Below are 21,925 nucleotides of genomic sequence, written 5' to 3' on the forward strand. Positions count from 1 at the left end.
TATGCGAGCACCTGAAAGCGAGGGATGCGCGAGTCATTCTGTATTTGGATGTCATATCTTTTTTTTAATTCACCCTCAATGCATTCGCATTATAGAGGGAGGAAAACATGAGTCGATGCACCAAAAAGCAATTGGTACAATGCGAAAGTATAACAACGATATTATCACGTAATATCAACGCACCCACTCAAAAATAGCAGCAAAAATGCACTAAATATGACACAGTCTACATAATCACAGGTGGTCGAAGTCAATAGGTGAAAAAAAAAACTGAAATAACTTGTTTTTAAAGCTTCTGGGATCCGTAGTGGTGCGTCGTAGTGCGGACTATTGCGATCCCATAGGTAGAAGGTCCGGGTGGAGACAGGAACTGAAAGAGCCGTGCAATGCAATGAAATGCAATGCAGTGCTCGAAGTCAGTGAAGGCACTGAACCATTAACGGGTGCTCAGCTCGCAACACAGTCCATATATTTCAGCATATGTACACATTGCCCGCCGGATAACACCTAGTGTGTCGTAAGCAGCTTGCAATCTCACGCAAGCGAGGCTTGCGTGAAACGGCACATAGCGGCTCCCACAGCGGTCTTCTACTCGCCCCCTCCGCTCCCTTTCCCATTCCGCCCTTTAGCCCCGCACCTACGGCGCTTGCCACCACCGCGCATGCACCACAGCCACCAGCACCGCCACGGCCAGTTTCCAAACTGGAAGCGGCCCCCGCCCTTGTTGCGCTCCGCGCGCGGTTTTCGTTTTTGGCGCGGTGCCACGGCCGCGCGCGGGGGAGGTGGCGCTGCGAACGCGCGCGCACTTGAATCGTCGTCGACGCTGGCTGCCGTCTTCTCGCCACTAATGAAGGAGACCCGAAGAAGAGCGACTCGGTGTCACCCACAGGCCCCCTGCGCACCATGCATCACATGCTATGGATATACATCGCCCTCACTGTCCTGCCGGCATTCGCCTGTGAGTGCCCTCTCCGAACATCTCGTGCATACGCGCTGGAGTCTTCGCTTTCTTAATCCCCTTTCTCTTTTCTACCCCCCATTCATACGCGTCGCGTTTCTCCAACAAAAATGGCCTGCTACGAGCGCGGTGATTCTATGCAGCCTTCCTTACATAGGCTGTTTTATTCTAAAGACAATCGTGGTTTCGTGTTGTGAGCGCGCGACGCCTACGCGCTTTGTCGCGGTGTCTCTTGCGTCTCTCCCCAAGGTCGGCGCGGAAATAGGTTCGTCTGGACCGCGCAGGAGAGGTGTTGCTGCTTGTATCGCTGGCCTACCTAATTGCTGACGCCTCGTTACTCGACGATATGGTGGGAAGCTTTCGTTACGCCTTTCGTGCATCTTTCGAACTCGGTGTTATCGAAAACACGGCGCTTGTTTTCATCATGTACTACACAATCTATGCAGAGCAGAACTGTAAAACTGAATCAGTTCCGGCAGGTTTGCAAGCGTCCTTCAAAAGGATAGTAGACTTCGCCGTTGCTTGTTGAACCTAATATCTGGAGTCTTTCACTAACTGTTCCTTCAGTGTGTGAGGTTTGTCGAGGCTTCTAAGAAGACCTGATGCGAACGAGAAATGCCTTGCTTTTAAGTAAGCGGAGCCGAAAGCATGAGCTTTGTTGAGAATAGAAAAGAGATAATTTATTCTTGTCGCCCGCAAGAGAGAGCTAGATAGAGAGGAAACTATTGCTGTAATCAAGAAACCATGCTAATGGCCTACTTAGTGAGACATCATGACATCATTAGTGAGACTCAAAAACACCACGAACGAAGAGCGTAGGAGGAACACAATGCTCGTGTGGTGCCGTTCCCTTCGTGGGCCTTGTCTTGTACTGTATTTCTCAACTTGCTGTATTGACTCCAGATGACTCCACTGTGCACGGTTTGCTTTATCTGCTTATCGTCCTGTTGGTGGAACAAATACCAGGCATTGACTAGTTTATGTATAGTTATGACACTCTCAAAGAAGAGGTACCAGTTTGCGGAGAAAGACTCTCTAAAGATATTTTTCATCCGTCTGCGTTTGTAGGACATTACCGTGTTGTACAGCTGCTCACAAAAGTTTTCAGAACATCGAAATCACAAAAGGCCTCAATTTTCTCGCTACGTAGAGACACAGCCAGGCATTTAGAAGTGCATCGTGTTGTTCGCGGAGGAAAGTGCGGAGTTCATCCGTCATTTCGTGGATGCATGCTGAAACTGCTCAGAATTTAGGTTTTGTTGCAATTTTCGTGTTCGGAAAACTTCAGTGGGCACCTGTACTTACGAATGCCGCACGTACGCATTGGCATGATAAACATTACGGTAGAAAATCTACCTACAAGGAAATGCATGCAAAAGAGAAAGAAACGATATGAGAGACGAAAAAACAAGTCAGGTATCGTCTGCTAGGTTCTTTTCTATGCTGTGCTTATTGCGGTGAAGAGCATCAGAACTCTCGCTCTTACGTTTGCGGAATGCGGTCGAGCAAGTCGGCTGCACACGTACGCCGTCGCGCTTGGCAGGGAAAGTGACTCGTGGGACACTCAAGTGAAGTGCATTTGAGCTGCGTATTTGATTAGCACGCTTAGCTGCACACGAGTCGCGTTTGCTCAGCACCTCCGGTGATGCTGGTGTTGCTGCAACACTCCTTTTCTTAGAAAAAGGCGGGAAGTCAGTCTGGTTACCCGCTGACTTTGCGTCAGCATCCCTGTATGGCAGACACTCGGAAATTTTCTGGAGGCGTTATGATTTGTTTGTCATACGGCGCCGCACATCGCTGTTAATGTGTGCCCCCTGAATCGCGAAAACCTTTTTTTTCTTGTTCAGAAAGCGTGAATCTCAACCACGCACAACGCACGGTGACACTCACTCACTCACTCACTCACTCACTCACTCACTCACTCACTCACTCACTCACTCACTCACTCACTCACTCACTCACTCACTCACTCACTCACTCACTCACTCACTCACTCACTCACTCACTCACTCACTCACTCACTCACTCACTCACTCACTCACTCACTGAATAATTAATTAATTAATTAATTAATTAATTAATTAATTAATTAATTAATTCACTCACGCTCTCGCTTCGCTGATTAATTTGTTTATTCGTTCATTCATTCATTTACTCACTCACTCATTTCGCTTTCTCATTCACTCACTAAAACCCACTTTTATTCTCTCACATCGGCTTCGAAAGAGAAATTAAACTACTCTTTTAAGAAATTATGTCTAAATTTCAGAATTAATCCGTTCAATATGCCTCGTATTTGTATCACTGCCAGTGCGGACAGCGAAAAGACGAAACTGCAAATGACCTGCAATTAACATAAAGAAAAAAAAAGCCAACAGCTGATATAGTGCCTGTTGACTCTAGTGCATCGCTCACGTGCAGTCGCACTCTGGCAAGCGGTTTTCTACTACGCTATGAGCCGGTCACGTACTCTCTGCTTCCGCATATGTACGTGACCGCTTTACGCTTCGCGGACAGACGTGGCTCAACGCTCACAATGCTGGCCACAGGCTCAGCCATCCGTCCGTGCTGTTTTCGGGGTCGCTAGCTAAATAATTGCCCACGCCGGCTGCTGAATAATAAACCTTTCCTATTTTAGCATGGAGCAAATGTTTATTTCAGCCCGTAGGACTGTCGTAGCCGCCATGAAACGCTTCCAGATATGCATCATTACGTGACTGATCTCTCTTCTTCGCTTATACTCAGGGGCATCCAAGATGTGACGAGCCAAGCATCGAAAATACGCACAGTGAACACTGAGACAACCGGCTGCACGAATTCGCCACTGGCGTGCGCACCACTGGGCTCAGTAGATGATGTCCGACCGCTCAGTGAGAGACCCGTCGGCTTGGCTTTCACAGCGAGGTCCGACTGAGAGACAACTTCCGGAAACTTCGTTAGCAACAAACAAACAGCCTTGAATGGTGCTTTAGAGACACGGAAACATTGAAAACCACGTTTATAATTGTTTTTTTTTTCGGCATTAGAGGGTTCCAGGAGTCTAAACAGCCAAATTGCTACGTCACACTGCCTGCATATTAATACACCCTAATTGAATTGTCACGGTGTGAATGGACTCAGGAGCCTCGGACAGAAACAGGGCATCAACGCACGCAACTCGAGTGTATTAGTGAGAGAGGAATGTGATGCTCCGAACGAAGTCTCATGAGCACAGAACCGACGTGTCGGTGCCGACTTGGCGCCTCCTTCAGAGTTGACTCAATGGGGCGAGTTTATTAGCAGAAGAGACGCAAACAAAACGACATGGAAGCAGGGAACTCACAAGTTACAGATATTTCACTACGCGCACATATAGTGCACGTGGGAAAGCGAGCGCCTTACGTGTACTGTCCAGTGGCCGATAAAGGTTGTTACGGTGGGTAGTCGCCCGACGGAGTTGGCTTTAGAGTCACTGGAAAAAATTTTTTCCAGTGACTCTAGATGGCTTGCGTTTGTTGCGCCATCTGACGCCGTCGATGGTAACGGAGCGGCAAAGGATGGTCGGATACTACTCAAGAACGAAGCGGCTTTTCCCCGACTAAAGATCCCCTTCCAGCCAATGGCTTCGGTGGATTCTCGTGAACCTGAAGAGCTACTACGGGGGCTAGTTCGTATTTCATCGTAAGGGTTTTGGAAAGCGCTAAATAGGTACAGAACAGTCGCGTGCGTGTGTCCGTTCTGTGCCAGTTAGCCCTTCCCAAAACCCTTATCATGAACCTGCTAGGGTGACAGTGCAGGGAACGGCGTGACAATAGAAAGGAGGGGGGGGGGGGGGGCAGCTATCGCTTTTCATCTGCCACTCCGTGCATTGCCACCCTAGCAGACAGATGAGAATCGGCTGATGCCATTGGCTATAAGGGGGTTCATTGACGGGGAAAAACCCATTCGTTCTTCAGTAGTATCCGACTAGAGTTGGCTGTATTTGTATGCAGTATGCTATATATCGCTCTGGAGCTCCTGAGCGAACCTGGACCCATTTTAACTCCAACTCTAAACCATCTTTGCCAAAACCGCTGCTTCAATGTCTTGGAGGATTTCCGTGTACCCTGTACTCTGATTATTTGCTTGGAAGTGCAGAAACAAATCCGGTGCGACACTTGCAGCACTTTCAATATTCGGGTGTTCATAATTTTTTGAACGTGATTTACCATGGAGGGGGGGATCTTGGTGTATCTGTTGTCTCAGCCAGCGTCTTCGCTTCGGCGGACGCAGTTGTTGCGACGCGCGTCTCTTTTCCTTTTCATCCTTCTCTCAGTCGCAAAAACAACAACAACCGGTATATCTGAAATATATAGGAACATTTTATTACCTATTGCGAGCTTGCAATATAAACATTCTCGGCGCAAGGTTCATTTACGCAGTATCTGCAAGTACATAAAGAGGGTTCAGCATAAGTTAAGGACAACGCAGCGAGCTATGGAAAGAAAAATGATAGGTGTAACGTTAAGAGATCGGAAGCGGGCGGAGTGGGTGAGAGAACAGACGCGCGTTAATGATATCCTAGTTGAAATCAAGATGAAGTGGACTTGGGCAGGGCATGTAATGCGAAGGCAGGATAACCGCTGGTCCTTAAAACGGAGTGGATTCCGAGAGAAGGCAAGCGTAGCAGGGGGCGGCAGAAAATTAGGGGGGCGGATGAGATTAAGAAGTTTCCGGGAATATGTTAGCCGCGGCTGGCGAAGGGCAGGGTTAATTGGAGAGACATGAGAGAGGCCTTTGCCCTGCAGTGGGCGTAGTCAGGCTGATGATGATGATGATGATGAAAGCCGTTTTCAAAATTAGACAGCCCGCCTTGTTTGCTTTTGGTCCATGCAGTGTGTCTAGTTTTGTACCCTGAGCTTTCCAAATCTCTCCAAGATTAGAGCAACTCTCGTCCTCACAGCTACGGAGCTAATAAGACTACCACTGGTGCTAGGGAGTCCCACTATACGCCTTAGCAGTCAACCCTTTAGACTGCATATTTTTTACAAATGCTGTACTTCGGTACAGGTGTTGTTCATATCGAGATGGTGTCCTTTATTTTTTTTAATTACCCTTGTGCTGTGCGTGTAGACGTACAGTGGTGAGCAGCCTTGTCTACAGCGCTCGGGCGGTGCACTTCCTTGCAAACAAATCCAGATTTTGTGGCAGCCTCTAGGGTCCAGTTGCAACGCTTGCACGGAAGTAGCGCCAGATAGCCTCGTAAACAAAGCAGGCACGAAAACTTTGCCCTGTAATGAGGGGCTGCTCTCTAATTTCGGTTTTTGTTACCAAGTGCGCACTGCTCAAGCGCTCTAGACAAGGCTGCTCACCACTGTACGTCGCTGGTAGCGAAGCTAGTATACTCAATGGCAATGAAATGATGCGATCATGCAGGAACTGAATTTTTCGTGAAATCTCTTTGCCAAGGCTCCATGGCGACGGCATCTATAAATATTTCACGCTTAAAAAGCGGTCCATAAGCAGAGTTCGCGTGGATGGACGCACACCTAGTTTTGCTTTAGAGTAGCTTCTATGCAGCTATAAAACGCACTGAATACCTAACCAGTCCTCTAGTCGAAGCCGCTTGTATGCATTTCTTTTTGTAATTGGAGGCTGAACATATTGCAAATTTAAGACAGAATGCAGAGCATTACAGCAAAGCACCGTCCACATTTAAAAAAATAGTTGTTTGGCACGCTGTTCGAGAATACGAAAAACGTATGTGAAGACAAACGAAGAATCTTGCGAGCTTCTCGCACGCCGGATGTTTAATCCAGTCCAGGAAAGAAGTTACCGATTCCAGAACTCCCGCATTAAAATCGGGCGCTCCAGTTCGGTATTGACCAAGCCTCTAGAAGAAATCTCTTTTTTTTTTTCCCCGTGCCTCAATTCTGTCGCTCTTTTTGCCGGCTTCTGTGTAGCGATCGCTATGAACTGATCTTATGTGTGTGAGGTGTTGCGAATCTGCTTCTTCCTTTCTTTTACTTCGCACCTTGTGAAAAGAGGACTGCGCCTGAAGACACTGTTAAGATTTGCAAGCTTCGGGGTGTCAGGTCCTCGTTACTAGTAATTAGGGACAAGCGCTTCTAGTTCTCTTCCATTCCACCGCATGGTGCATGGCTTTGAGCATTTAAAAATAGCCGCGTTGACACCATCCGGGACGTAAGAAAGAATGAGAATGGCTGAGTGGCTGCAGAGCTGAACTTGATAGGCCGCTAGGTTTAGCTGCATCGGTTGGGTGCTGTCCTGGATTCCTGATAATGCGTATGCTTCTGACAATTCAGAGAACAAATTTGAGTATATTGTGACGAAGATGACGAAGCTGGCAGTGGCGCGGGACGGAGCGCTCGCGCTAGGCAAGCGGCCATTAAATCATCTCTTGTTCATGGTTCATCACGCCTCATTCTTCGGCTGGTCGCCACGTTACAATATAATAGGCCGCGATATACCTCAGCCAGCACACTGTCTACAAAGAGCCGATGAAGCTGACAAAAGCCACGAGCACGCGATCTTGCGAAACGTCAGCTTTTGATTCATCAGCATCATCATCATCACCACCCTGACTACGCCCACTCCAGGGCAAATGCCTCTCCCATGTCTCTCCAATTAACCCTCTCTTTTGCCAGCTGCGACCACCGTATACCCCAAACTTCTTAATCCCATCCGCCACCTCACATTCTGCCGCCCCCTTCTACTCTTGGCTTCTCTTGGAATCCACTGCGTTACCCTTAAGGACCAACGGTTATCCTGCCTTCGCATCACGTGCCCTACCCAAGCCCATTTCTTCCTCTTGATTTCGACTAGGATGTCATGAACCCGCGTTTGTTCCCACCGCCCGCTTTTGGTCTCTTAACGTTACACCTATAATTTTTCTTTCGATAGCTCACTGCGTTGTCCTTTTCGTAAGCCTCTACGTTTCTGCCCCATAGGTGAGTACCGATAAGATACAGCTGTTGTATACTTTTCGGTTGAGGGGTACTGGTAAGCTGCCATTCATGATCTGAGAAAACCTGCCGTATGCGCGCCATATTGGCGCACATTAAACTTTTGAGGGCCTCGCTGGCTATCGTGACTGGCTAGTCTACGCGTGCCAGCCAATCATGCATCGATCTCAGCTACGAAGACGTGCGGACGGCTGCGGCTGAAGAGGCTTATCCTTGAGCTGGCGCGAAACGTGCGAGCGTCCTTTTAAAGCTCGGCCCACGAGGCACTTCGTTACAACACGTATGTACACGTGTACCTGCACGACGCTTCACGGATCTCGAGTTGGAAAATAAATTTACAAGACGAGGAGACGGTACGCCCGAGTCACGCACAGAAGACGCAAACGCAGGCGCCGATCTTCTCGCCCCCTCCTCCTCGTCCACCGTCGAGAGCGCGGCGGGTGTGGGTAGTTACGCAAGTGATCCCACTGCGCGTCATCTCACGCTGGCGCGCACGGTCCCAGCGCGCTAAGCCGCGCACACACATACACGCGCTCTCTCACACCCGCGGCGCTCGGGGCGTCCCTGACGGTCGGGCTGTGTTTTCCCACCGGAAATAAATTCAGTGTCACCTGCATCTGTGCACGGCCGGCACAAGGCAAGCCGGAGTGACTGCCTGGGAGAGACCGTTTTATTTTGGGCCCCCGACGCGGCCCTTGCGCGGCTCGAGACCGCGGGATGCTCGCGGGCTTGGCAAGGGGGAGGCTTCGCCAGTGAAGCCCGTGTGTCGCTGATCCGGGGAGCCCGGCCAAGCATCGCGAGTGTCTCGCGGATGGAGGGTTACGCGGCGTTCACGGCCGCGCTTAGACGCCGCCCGGAGAGGCGAACAAGTATACCGCCAAAAATCGCGAGCGAACCGTCAGGGAAGCTTGCCGTATTAAGACGCGCTGGAGCTTTTTGGTTCTGGAAGCTGTCTGTTTCGAGGGGGGCCCCTTGCGGACTCTGCTTTTCAGAATTTCAAGTGTACAGGTACGACCTTGTTCCGCATAAAACAGCAGATGGTATCTTTACATAAAGAACTGAAGGATTTGTGGGCGGAACACGGATGGAATCACGCTTGTTCAGGGCAAGTCGTATGAATAGATAGCTTTTAATGAGGGTGAGTTGCGAGAAACATTGATCGCAGGCGCATGTTTACGGGCGTCCTTGCCCGGCCTCACAAGTCCTTTGTGTAACTGTAAACGGCGCACCAGATTCTCGGGTGCTATTCCTCTTTTATATGGGACGTGTTCGCTTCTAAGGAAGGAAGGGAAAACTTTATCTACACTAATGGTTTTTCCTTCGGTTTGGGGGCATCTTCAGAGACGTCTTGGTTCTACCCCCAGTAGCCTTCTCTGTCGAAGTCGTCCGCCTCTAATCAGTGGTCGGTTGCCCTCAGTCCAGGGCTCCGCTGGCCACTGCCACCCGTTGAGCTCGCTGTACCAGACCTTGTTGGTCTTCGCAGCGGTCGCTGGACAGCAGAGTCTCCCACTGCTCCGCACTCAGGTTTTGTATTTTGGGGACCACGTCTATGTTTTGACAGGCCCATGTGATGTGGTATAGTGTAGGTTTTTCGTCGCACCAGGGACATTTGTTCGTGTATATCGTAGGGTGCATTTTGTTTAGTATATGTAGGTTTGGGAAAGAGCCTGTTTGTAATTGTCTCTAAGTGACAGCTTCCTCTCTGCCGAGAGATTTGTGCGGTGGGGGATATCGCATTCTTCTGCCTCTATAGTTTTGTAGTATGGCCGAGTATTCCCTGGGTGCTTGCGCGAGTTCCGCGGTCTCGTCGGAAGCTCGGAAAGTAATATATCCTCGAGCTATCCTGTCGGCCTCTCGGTTCCCTGCCACCCCGTGTTCGCTTCTAAAACCACTCACGAGAAAAACTGACGCTCCGATAACCCAACGCGCACTACATAATAAGAGGAGGAGGTCAAAGTGATTACGACTTGACGACCTGGTTCGCTAATTGATCACGAAATGCGGGCCTCCCATGGGGGGGGAGTTGTTAGCACGGAATTGAAACAGTGCACCGGAAATAACAAACCAATACGCTAACAAGCTGTAGTATTCATCACGTGTAAGAAGTCTGGAGACAGAATTGCTGGCTAACTGCCGGAGTGAAGTCGACAAAGCTCAAAGAGAATTAATGGAGTCCCCCGCAACGCTGATCAGACGAGCTCAATTAAAAGGGCTTACGAAAAGCCGCCTTCATGTTCGTGCTTCCCTTTAATTGTTCCTGCGGCAGTACTGAGTAGCGAGTAGGTCATCGGATCATCTAACGTGCAGTGTTTCCGACTGAACGAGCTACACTTGAGTTGCCGTGAATTTGGGCTGCGAAGAGGATGTCAAAGTGATAACGGCCTGGTTCGCTAACTGATCACTGAATTTCAGTAATTTCCAGAACTTCGGCAAGCACCACTGTCTTTCACACTGTTTATTCTTAAAGACAAAGTGGTGCAGCTGTTGGCGATGATTTTAGATTGCAGCCTGCGTGACCACTACTGTGAATGCTGGCGTCATAAAGATGCCTGTGTTCTGCTAGTGCAGAAAGAAGGGTCAAATGATTGGAAAAAGAAGGTAGCTGCAGTTTTTGGCCAGAGGAAATCCGAGTCTTGCAATAAGTCGCCGGCAGTTCTCTCCACCAGCAAATGCCACCTAAATGTCACACACGTGGCTTGTCGCGACGCTTTGGTGCCAGTTGTTTCTCGATGAAAACTTAACAGACGGATACCATACATTTGTCTGGAGGACTCAGTGCGCTTCGCGCGAGAAGACGTCATCCTCACAGGGCAGCGGAACTGCCTTAGAGGAAGCAACGACAATAGTGGTTACTTACAGCACGCATTTTACAAGGCGGCCATGCAAACTTTGGTCGCCGCGTTGAGAGGCGGCTTGTTAATGGAAAGTCATGTTTGATACAATAGACGACGAAATAGAGGCGCGGAAAAGAGGGCACGGTACTTTTCCCCGCGCCCTACTGGTCAGTTTCACAGAGCGAGGAAAATGAGGGGGGAAGTGGCCAGCCGGCAAATCCCCCCTCCACCGTTAAGAGCAGGAAGGTCCGAGGACAGTTGGTTCATGCTTTATTCGTTTCCCCGACTTGCATTTATTAAAAGTGTTCACTTCGACAATTGTTCACTTCGACACATCCTTATTCCTCTCTTCTCTCACTCCCTCCTTTATCCCTTCCCTTAAGGCGCGATTCAGGTGTACACAGATATATGAGACAGATACTGCCCCAGTTCCTTTCCTGAAAAGCCCATTTTCATTTTCAATCTTTTATCCTTTGAGCACTTCCGTGTTAGGAAAAAATATATATAAAATAAAAGGAGCGAACGGAAGTGCCGGGCGAGATACGGACCGTCGTAAAATATGTTCTCATAACGGCACGCTTCTCAGATGCGTCCACACGAATTGCCAAAAGCGTTCGGAGGGCGTGAGCGAGCCGGAGAGGCCGGTGCGCGATATAGCTGCCGCGGCCTTGACTCGGCCGCATCCAAGGCCTGTCTTTATTAAGTGCCACCCGTTCCAAGTGCCTTCCCCTCTTCTGTTCTTTTCTTTCTCCTCTTGGGCTTCCATCCGAGGGGAGTCCTCCTCGCTTCGTGCTGCGCTTGTTTGTCACGGCAGCTCGTCCATACCGCAAGCATTCTTTAAAACGAGTGCGCCACAAGGGCGGGCATTCCCCGACTAGCTTCGCGGCTCAGACAAGGCTGCACGTGTGCTGCGCTAAAACTCGTACAAAGCGCAAGAGGCTTGTATGATTCGGCCAGCCTACTTCTGTGGCTTTGAATGCTGTTGGAACTCAGCTAAGTATGCAGGTCATTAGAAAATTCGTGCACTTGGGTAGGAGAAGAACCCATTCCATTCACTGCAAGTACGGTTTTATACCTGATGCGCAACTACTGGACAGTCGCTTGCGAATTTTTTAGTAATTCTGTCCAAGCACTGTCTATGGTGAAGACTTTCGAAGAGAGAGAGAGAGAGAAGCTCTTTAATCGAAAAAAATTCAGGGGGGCACTTTGTTGACCTAAAGTGCGGTGAGGCGAAAGCCTTAAGCGCGATGTTGCTGCTTGTGTCACTGAGGTGTGGTTAAGATGTTAATTAAGTCTGATTCGACGACTTTCTGTAAACACTCTCCAGCGTCCTAGACAAAGAGAAATACATATGCGTTGGCAGGAAGTAGCGTAGCCACATAGGGTGGAGGCCTATCAGCATTATTAAGTCAAAAGGTACCCCATCCTCATTTTCTACAGATAAGTACTGGATGCCATACGGGTGTAGTGGTAATTCCTTCTTTAGGGTTCGCTGCAATACATCCCAAAAATAAACCCCTTCCCAACAGTGTAAAAAAACGTGGTCTATTGTTTCCGGCTTTCTGCAAATTAAACAGTGAGATCCCCAGGGTAAAAATAATTCCTTTCCTCCTAAAAAATTTTTAACCGGTAAGGTTCCAGTGTGCAGCTTAAAAAAGAAGGTTTTTGTTCCTGGCGGCACCTGCATTTTTTTACCCCTCTTTAAAACATCTCTGCCTGGGCCTCCACTGTACAAGGCCCTGTACACGGGCACTGGGAAAACTATATCGCACAAAGCACGGCACAGTTTCTTCCGTTTCACAGTCGACAGAAAATCATTTGAAAACCGCGCGGAAAGGAATCTCACACTTACTACAATTTCCCGGTAAAAGCCGCTAATCCTAAAGTAAACCTCAGTAGTAGAGACTACCTACTCCTGCAGCATGCACCGCAGCCCAACTTGGCATATAATGCGCAAAAACGGGTCTCTTGTGTCCCGAAAAAACAAAAAAATTATTGACCAGCTGCCGCAAAAACAAATGGCCCCGTCCCAGCCCTCCGTCCTGTGAATAGGTTGGTCCGGCTGCAGCGCTCCCATTCAGACGACCAGAATAAGACGGAGAAAATACTGTGTAGCTTCTGTATGTTTAACCTTGAACAGTGCAACACCTGCATTACATACCAGAGCCTGCTTATAAAGAACAAGTTGCAAACAGTGGCTCTGGCAAACATCAACAAGGTTATTCCTTTCAACTTATCCGCTCTTTACCGTATCTCTTTGACCTGTCCTTTCCAATACTGTTCACTGTCTCGGTAAGCATCGAGCGGAACGCCCAAGTACTTATCTGGTGTTGTCGTCCAAGACACACTGGCGAACCGTTCAGGCGTAGATGGCCACCTTCCATGCCAAAGCCCGAGGCACTTCGACCAGTTAACCCCGCTGCCTGTAGCTTGGCTGAATCTGTATATGGCGCTCAAGAATGGCAAGCTACCATTGTGACAAAGACGCAAGACCTACCCGAACTTTCTTTCAGGAAAGCATGGACTGGATTCTGGCCATCCAGAAAGCCGCTGCGGAGCCTTCGGAGTGGCTCTCGAGGCTAGAACCACTGTGCAATTTGCGTGAATTTTAATCTGACGAAGTCAGATTCATGCTTGCTGACCACGACAGTGCCGTGTGCATGTATACATAGCGTTTAGTGTGTTTTGTCGAATGTTATGTGTCAAAGCCAGGCAGTGAAGAAAAAAAAAGCAGGAAGTAGCGTAGCCATTAGCACGCTCGGCTGCGGAACGGAAGGGTGGTGATTCGAATCCCATCGTGCACAAAGATTTTTTTTTTCTGGTCTGACTAAAAAAAGCGTGACACCTCTGCTGACAACCTTCTGCTGGCAACCTTCTGTCGACAACGATGAGGCATTGAAGTCTTTCGTCTTAAAATCAGAGAATTCAGCCGACGTTTAAATTCTTCCTACTCTGCGTGGGGACTCGAAGAAGCCTCCGCCTCGTCATGTGGAAAGCATTATGTTCAGTCCACAGCGCCACACGGTACCCACTGGTTTTCCCATGCATGGGCACAAGCTTCACCCAGGCCTGGTGCTCGGAATTTACTTGGGTGAAATGGTGGAAATGAGGGTCTCTGGCCAAACTGTAGCTCCATCGGGTCGGTGATACATACTGCCGTCGAACGACTAAAATCCTCCTTGTGCGACGAAGCCTGATCACGGATTTTTTTCTTTATTTGGTCAAGAACCCTTTCCACAATCATTTCACTCTAAAGAAAGCCGAGCACCAAGCGGGAGGAATGCTTGCACCCATCGAAGAACCGGGGGCTGTACGGTTGCACTGGGGATCGAACTCAGCACGTCCCACACGCGAGGCGATTGCTCGTATCATTCTCGGTTGATGGGCATGAACCTTTTGTGGTTGCCTGCCATTACGAATAGTGGCACGAACATGACGTACCTCAAGAATGTGCAGGTCACAGAGGGTATAGATTAGGCACCAGAGACTGATTTTTTTTGTTACCGATTCGTTTGTCTTAGACACAGACGAGGTCAAAGGTTCGATACAAGGGGTTACTTTTTATGCTTAACAGTTTGACAGATTCAAAAGAAAGGTTTACCCAGAGATTTTAGGAACACGCGCGAATCTGAAATGGCGCAATGCTCTAACGTCGATAGCTTTCCGCAGCGCCACTTGGCAAGAAATACCCGATGAATGCAATGTTGTCGTTGTTCTTGTTCGTTCTAGTTTTATTATTGTTATTACTATTAATAAGGACTTGATATAGTGATTATTGTTATTATCTTTATTACTATTGTACGCATGTGCGGTGCAACTTACCGGCGTATTAAGTTTTACCAGTACGGGTATAGACCATAGACATGCCACCGCACTGCCAGTTTTGCTTTAAAGTACGCTGAGGGAGAGGCAAATGAAGCAAGCACATGTTTATTATATAAAGCAGAATCTCTGCTGATATCGTTTGTTGTTCTAGTGTTGCTTTGCATTGCACCGTTCAAATTTCACCGAGACAGTACACGCAAACACTGTTTATCGTTGCACTGTACACACACACTGCAACGCACAAGGATCATGCATTAAAAATTATATTTCAGTTTTTATCGCTACACTATTTACAACTCACTGCTTTTGCAATAGGTCTGAATGCTTGCAGCTGGTGCCTATTTTTGCACGTAGGTGGGGCTGATTTATTGGTGTTATTATTCAGATGAAAAAAACTCAGTCTAGAAGTTTGAGGGGAAGAAAGCAGATAACCAATCTTGCAATAACCTCTGACTTACCCGTTGAAACCAGCCGTGACTACTTTTGAGCGCTTTCCATGTTTATTCAAGTGCAGCCCACCGTTACTGTACACATGGCAAAAAATGGCGCGCTATAAATATTTTCACAAAAACGATAATCAAATTATGTCTCTAACATGGTTTCGCGTCGAGCGGGAAGTACAAAGAATGTTGTGCGCAGAATATTTTACCGTCTAATCCACGACTAGAAGCAGTTTCATGCAATTACGCCTGACTTTTACGGTTCCTTGAGTAGAAAATCAATAAAGAATAAATGCCGGCAGCTTAGTGGCTTATGTTGCATGGCTGGTTAGCCTGGCCTCTGGAAAACATCGCTGCCCTGCACACCATCTTATTGAAGCAGATCAGTGATCTGCAAACTGCACTGTGTATCACTAAATTAGGGCAGTTGTGTGGTTCCACATTTCGTGTCATCGGATCATGGCCCGAATTCTCAAACACTTTCCCACGTCAAAACATTCGTCGACTGGCTCACGCCCATGACCTCGGGACATATAGCGAAGTTTTTTTTTTCTTGAAATCTACCAGTTGCGAACCCGCGAATCAATAACCGACCATGTTTAGCGGAATTTCCCGCAGGTTATCGGATGGTGGCGCCTGCATTGATCTCCTCAATTAGCTGCAGGCAACACGCAACAAATTTTCTGTTTTGAGTTTTTCGCTGTTCAGAGCAGTTAGTTTTGCTGCTGCTAGAAGGCGCGACAACCGACTTACTTCTTACTTTCAGGTTTTGCTCAAATCGTAGCGCCGTATGTTTTGATGCATGAACACTATGAGGTGTTTCGAAAGCGGTGTTGTCTTCGAAAGCGGAGTTTGTAGCCGTATGGTTGCGCTTGGGTGGAAGTGAATGAGTAATTACTCCCTTATTACAAATCTACTCCACCTTGGGGGATTCCCCTAAACATTTGGTCAGCACCGTTCCCACTTTGAGTTATTGATCAATTCGCTCTCGCCCTACCATAAGCTTGCCGTCCCGGTTAGCTCAGTTGGTAGATCGACTGCTCCGGTGAAGTGGCGGTCCCGGGTTCGAACCCGGACCAGGACGAATTTTTCTTTAACTGCGAAGTTTCTGAGAATGCTGTACAGCTTTTCTTTGTAGCCGTGTGGCTGCGCTTGGGTGGACGTCAATGATTAATTACTCCCTTATTGCGGCGTTGTCTTAATAAACATATGAATTCATCTGCACTCTGGTACTGTAACTGTTCCTGCAGCTAAGCAGCTTCGTGAATTCGACTTTTGATTAAATGACAGCCCAAGGCTGCATAGCGTTGCGCAGTTGTGGTCACAAAAATTATAGGACAATGTTGATTCTCGAGTGCGTTTGAACAGATAAAGTATGGTATAGTTAGAAAGCAACCGCCCATACTTGTAATGGCGGTGGTGAGCAAACGTTGCTTCTCGCAACCATAACGCGCGGTCGACGTGACCGTGCTCAGCCAACACCACAATTTATGCAGTTTTACGCATAGTGTTGACACATCAGGGTGAAGCGCTGGTCTGAGACTCTGCCGCTTATTTGAATTTCAGACGCCGTTGCATCTCCACACTTTATCAGAGTAGGTACGTATGCATGCACCCAAGAGAGGCATGCCGAGTGGAGGACTCTCACCAGAATGCGTTTGCGGTGCACTAACGGTTGTCTCTCTCTTTTTTGTTTTTGCTTGTGTTGAACATGCCGAAGTAGCTGTTTCCGTGAAAGACTTTTGATGCCTCTGATTAGTTCGAGAAAGTCAGTGATGCGCCCACGCGAGTGAACGTCGTGTAGTATGTCTGCATTTCTCAGGAGTTGCAGCCGTCCTTTTTTTTTAAATTAATAACGTTGCTTACTGGACACTTTCTTTTTTGTCACCCAAATAAAACCAAACTAAGAAACAAAGTGTCGTCATTGCCTGGGATAGTTTTTGTTTGCATGCTTATTGTGTTTTTTATATATTTTTTTCTGAGTTTTAGAAGCCACAGTAACTCATTGTGTAGATTTTAACTCCCGCTTTCTTGACGATATTCAGTTTTGCGCTCTCTTGTATGTGTGTGTTTTGGGGGGCGTGGTAACGCTTTTGACAACCCCCCCCCCCCCCCCTCAAAAAAAAAAAAGAATGGAAAATAGGATCAAAGAGGGGAACTATGTTCTGTTCTCTTTATTTTTTCCTGCATTCGTGCACTCTATATAAGGAATACAATGTAATGGGTTTCGTGATGGACTTGTAACAACTTATCGGGCATTGCACCCTAGCCCGTTAGCTTGAGTCTTCAACGCCTGATGCATGCAACAACAGCACTTTTTCTCCGTTTTTTTTTTCACATATTTGCAGATAGCCTATTAACAGTGTGGTTCCGGCGCATGTCGTGCCTAATTCCCTTTTTCGGTTATTGTTTCCGACGTCGTGCCATTGAAATACGTCACAGGTGTTTTCTGGCCAGTCTAGGCAACAGAGGCTTCCAACTGTGAGCCCATCTCTCACTATGGCGGATACGCTGCTTTTTCGCCTTTATCGGATCGACTGCAATTTCTCAGCTGTCACTCCCTGTCAAGAGGTGTCAGCATCGTTAATAGTAAACCCCAGCTTGCATGCAGAGAGCATCTATACAATGATAATAGTAGCTGCCCTCGGTAGTTTTGTGATAAAGTCTCATCACCATAAATGGGCAATGCCCTTTGAATCTATTTCCAGGCAAATGCTTAAAAAGGAAAATGACTGGCGTTTGGCAATCGCAGTCCATGACTCATAAGTACGTTGCAAATCCTTTGCACGAGGCTGATATGCGCACGTCGGAGTAATTTTTGCATCGATGGCATACAAAGACAAACGTGACGCTTGTGCCTTTCGCTTATTGGAAATAACCTGCTTGTATCACAAGCTGATAAAAACAAAAATAAATAAAAAGACTGCCAAAAGGGCAATGGATAGCAGGAGTAGGGGTACGGCCGAAGAGCGCAATTGCCTTAGAAGAAATAGGATTTTGCAACCTCTATTCAGGGATTTGAATTTGAGGCGTGACCACAAAGGTTAAAGGCTTAATTTAGAGATCGAATACTGGGATAGACACGATCTGCACGGTCCTGCGTCGACCTTTTTGAACCTCGCGAAGAAACTGACGCGTCACTGGTCTGAAGGCACTTTTCAGGGAATGTCTAGTCGAGACGGGCAATTACGTCACATAGAATGACGCGCGACCGGTCTCCTTGCAGCGGACGAGTGCGACATGGAAACGATACGAGAGAAGGTGAACGCCACCAACGAGAGGCTGCGGAGGACAGACTACAAGGACGGGCACGCCTACTCCAAACAGACCTGCCAGTGAGTGAAGCCACTGCGGCTCTGTTTTCCCACTGCGCGAGCTGGCTTTCTTTTTTCTTTTTGCTTTACCTGCAGCCAACCAATGAGAAAAGAACGAACAGCTTGATATGTAGTGTACTTCACAAGATCCATGATAAAAATCGTACATCTATGGAAGGAATTGTTTGCTGCCCACATTGCTGCGGTGAGAAGGAAAAAAGCTTAAAGTTGTATGCTACCGTTTGGAGCAGAGTCGTTTACTGTCTTTTTAAGCTACGCCACTTACTAAAAAAAAAGAAAGCTTTGACAGCGCATTACATAGGTGCCGATGATGATTATGTCATGGTTCTTGCTGACGAGAGCCAGCTGGTTGTCCAGCCGGTCATACGCTAGTTCCTATTGAAAATAGCAACAAGCACCCTTAGAGATGACGAAGGAAGCCAACAAATAATAAATGGAGGAACGATGTGGAAAACAAGTGAAGCAAAGCGCACTTGAGCAATGCGATCAAATTCACTTCAAAGATTACACTCAGATCAGCTTAAATAAATTTTATTGATTTGGTAAACACAGTTGTTTCAGAAATTTCGTTCTAACAGGACTTCGTTTTTGCGGGCCTCAAATGAACGGAACCAACGGCAGGCCCCAATTCAGACGCCCTGCGGGGCTCTGCCTTGAACTTCTCGCGTTTCTTCTGAGCCCTCGGAGACACGCGCCGACAGATGGACAAACGCGCTATTTCGGGGAGCCACCTCCCTCCCACCCGTCGCCCACACTTCCAGCCAACGCGCTGAGCCTTTTCGCACGTCGCTTACGTCACCGCGGAGCCTCGGCCGAGCCCGTCCTACTGCTGACAAACGCGACGCTTGCTTCGGAATTGTTTTTCCGCATTCCAGTGCGCACGACACACTCGTGAGCTTGTGAACGGCAGTCTTCGATGCTGGCTACGTCATTTTTTTCCTCCTCCATTCTCTTCGTGATTCTTCCCTGCATTGAGAACTATTGCGGAATTTTGTTTTAAATCAGTTGCGTACTCCCCGAGCTCAATTTTGGAAGGCTGTTTCAAAACTACCTCGTATTCATTTTTACTAAAGCGCTGTAATATATAGGCGTTGTGACACACGAGAGCTTGGTTGGCAACATGAAACTTCATCATTCATTGCTCGTTTGTGTCTTCTTATCCGTATTGTCGGCACGCGATGGGTATTGAGCCTCGCAAATTCGACACGAAGACAGCAGCAATGGGTACCTTCTGCTTGACGTTTGTACCCATTACGATAAACTGCGCTGCCACAGTTGCAGCAGCGGCCTAGAGCCGCTGATTGGAAAACTCTTAATTACTGGGTGCTTCCTTTGGACACATCACCATCTAGTGCGCAGTGTTCGGCGATAGTTATTTTCTCCACTCAAGTAATGACATCCTTGAGCGCCGACAAAGAACGTCCTGACAACCGAAAAAAGTACGCGACACAATTGTAGACTTATAGACCCGTCTTCAGCCCCTTTATAAAAAGCGCGCGCAAGTGGCTGAAAAATCACTTTACGTGCCGCTGGTAAGATGGAGCTAAGATCGCGCTCCGTTCCTTCCTAGCCGGCATATCGATTTGCGCGTTTAAAAAAGATAACTGCTGCGCTCCAGCGTCTCACCGAAGGCTGAGGTCGTGAGCGCACTGATCACACTTTCCATTGGAGGCTTCTTATTACAATGGCTTTACTGTATAAAGTTTATTATATTGGCGTCTTGTTTCCGCAGTGATGGACGAGGTACCGTCTTTTTCAAAAGAGTAAAGCCCAGGGGTATTTGCATCTTAGCCGTGTTGAGGGACGCTTCGGTTGAAGTCTTGACTTTAGGAGTGGGGAGAACCAATGTTCGTAGTAGTAGTAGTAGTAGTAGTAGTAGTAGTAGTAGTAGTAGTAGTAGTAGTAGTAGTAGTAGTGGTAGTAGCAGTTTATGAGGGCCGGATTAAGAAAGATGATGTCCTGGGCCAAAGAGCGTGTAGCCCCCTCCCCGTCTGCCTTTTCTTTCTCTTGATAGCCCCCCCCGCACCTTGATACACTACCGGAAATGCCACGTTTCATTTCAAAGGCGCGAAATTAAAAATGAACAAAGTGTGATCAATTACATTCATACGACCGCCAAGCGTTAGGCCTACTCTTAGTTCTTTATTAAAATTCAACTCAAGCATCAGAGTGAAGGAACCATTATAAACATTGTGCAATAAGTACACAATATATTCGGGACATATTCAGTACTTGAGGCAACACAGACATGATAAAGCGGTCACTAGACTGCACTTCAAAATTTTCAACTCTGATTACAAAACCATGTTTGAAATTCCTTCGCTCAAAATAAGACAAGCGTGGGCGACAGCAAATAAACGTTTGAAGTCTAGTGACTGACGGAAACCCGTCTCGTCGGGATGGCACATGACGAAAATAGAAGGCGCCGACAAATAAACGCGGTGCTGACTGGCACCCTTTGTAAAGAGGTGAAAAAATACAAATAATACAGTTGATAATAAGCAGGTTCAATACCACAAGAATAGCAAACAACAGTATAACAAGGAAGCTTTATATATTTTTTTTGCATTACAGCTACGCGTTTCATTGACAGCACGGAGGCTGAAAGACGACACACGGAACAAGCTCAATGGAAAGTTTCGAGTATTCTGCAAATTTATTTATTTATTTAATTTATTTATTTATTTAACCATACTGCAGGCCAATGCTTTGGCCCTAGCAGGAGGGGCATTTCACAAACAATGCAAAGTAAGAAGGCTACAAAAACAAAAGAAAAATGTCCAGAAATTCAACACTAGTAAGTCTGGCAACAAATGAATACAACGTAAAGGGGCATTAATATAGAGAGAGTGAGAAAAATACATGGTACAGTGCAAGAATACAGTGCAAATCAAGGCGCCTCTACTTGGGAAAAAAAAGACATTCCAGTTCTGATAGAAAGTTGTTCGATTCAAAAATGCTCGGTGGTAGTTTGTTCCATTCATTCACTGTTTTGGGGAAAAAACTGTTCTGGTAAGAATTGGTTTTTGCAAAAATCGGAGCCAGTGTGTATTGTGTAGTGTGCCTTGTTCGCCTGGTGGTAGCTTTCTGAATGCAGTCTGGAAGTTTAAACGGGACTTTACTTGACAAAAATTTATGAAGGAGCAGAAGTCGATTTATTTTCCGGCGTATTGCTAATGTTGGAATTTTATGTTCTTGCATGAGTAGTGAAGGAGAATCTAGTCTTCTATATTTTCCAAATATAAACCTCACTGCTTTTCTTTGAATGCGTTCCAATTTTTCTATGTCCTTCTTGGTGTAGGGATCCCACAGCACCGACGCGTATTCCAGTCTCGATCTTATACATGTGTTGTAGGCTAAAAGTTTTGTTCTGACGGGAGCATTTTTAAGCTTTCGTTTCAAAAAGCATAATTTCTGAAAAGCGGAAGCACAAATATCTGTGATATGAATGGACCATGATAGATTATTTGTGAGGGTTATTCCTAGATACTTATATTTATCAACTACAGAGATCACAGTCTTGCCTATTTCGTATGTGAATATGCTGGGGTGTTTCTTTCTTGTAACGCGGAGCAGAACAGTTTTTTCC

General features: G+C 47.3%; 1 protein-coding gene across 2 annotated transcripts in view; it reads left to right on the forward strand.

Annotated features, from left to right (window-relative positions):
• The first annotated feature begins 735 nt into the window (after positions 1 to 735).
• The window catches only part of LOC149341556 (uncharacterized), a 53,474-nt gene continuing 32,284 nt past the window's right edge, over positions 736 to 21,925 (forward strand). Inside the window, exons 1-3 of one of the 2 annotated variants that reach the window (XM_089543647.1) lie at positions 736 to 958; positions 16,568 to 16,600; positions 18,228 to 18,336. In XM_089543647.1, the coding sequence (XP_089399773.1) occupies positions 904 to 958; positions 16,568 to 16,600; positions 18,228 to 18,336 (197 nt within the window). In that variant the 5' untranslated portion in view covers positions 736 to 903. The remainder of the gene's footprint in view (positions 959 to 16,567; positions 16,601 to 18,227; positions 18,337 to 21,925) is intronic. The other variant, XM_089543648.1, reaches the window with a different exon arrangement.

Source organism: Amblyomma mixtum, chromosome 5 (assembly GCF_055824585.1).
Source record: "Amblyomma mixtum isolate Tamu chromosome 5, ASM5582458v1, whole genome shotgun sequence".
In the NCBI taxonomy this organism is placed as follows: domain Eukaryota; kingdom Metazoa; phylum Arthropoda; class Arachnida; order Ixodida; family Ixodidae; genus Amblyomma; species Amblyomma mixtum.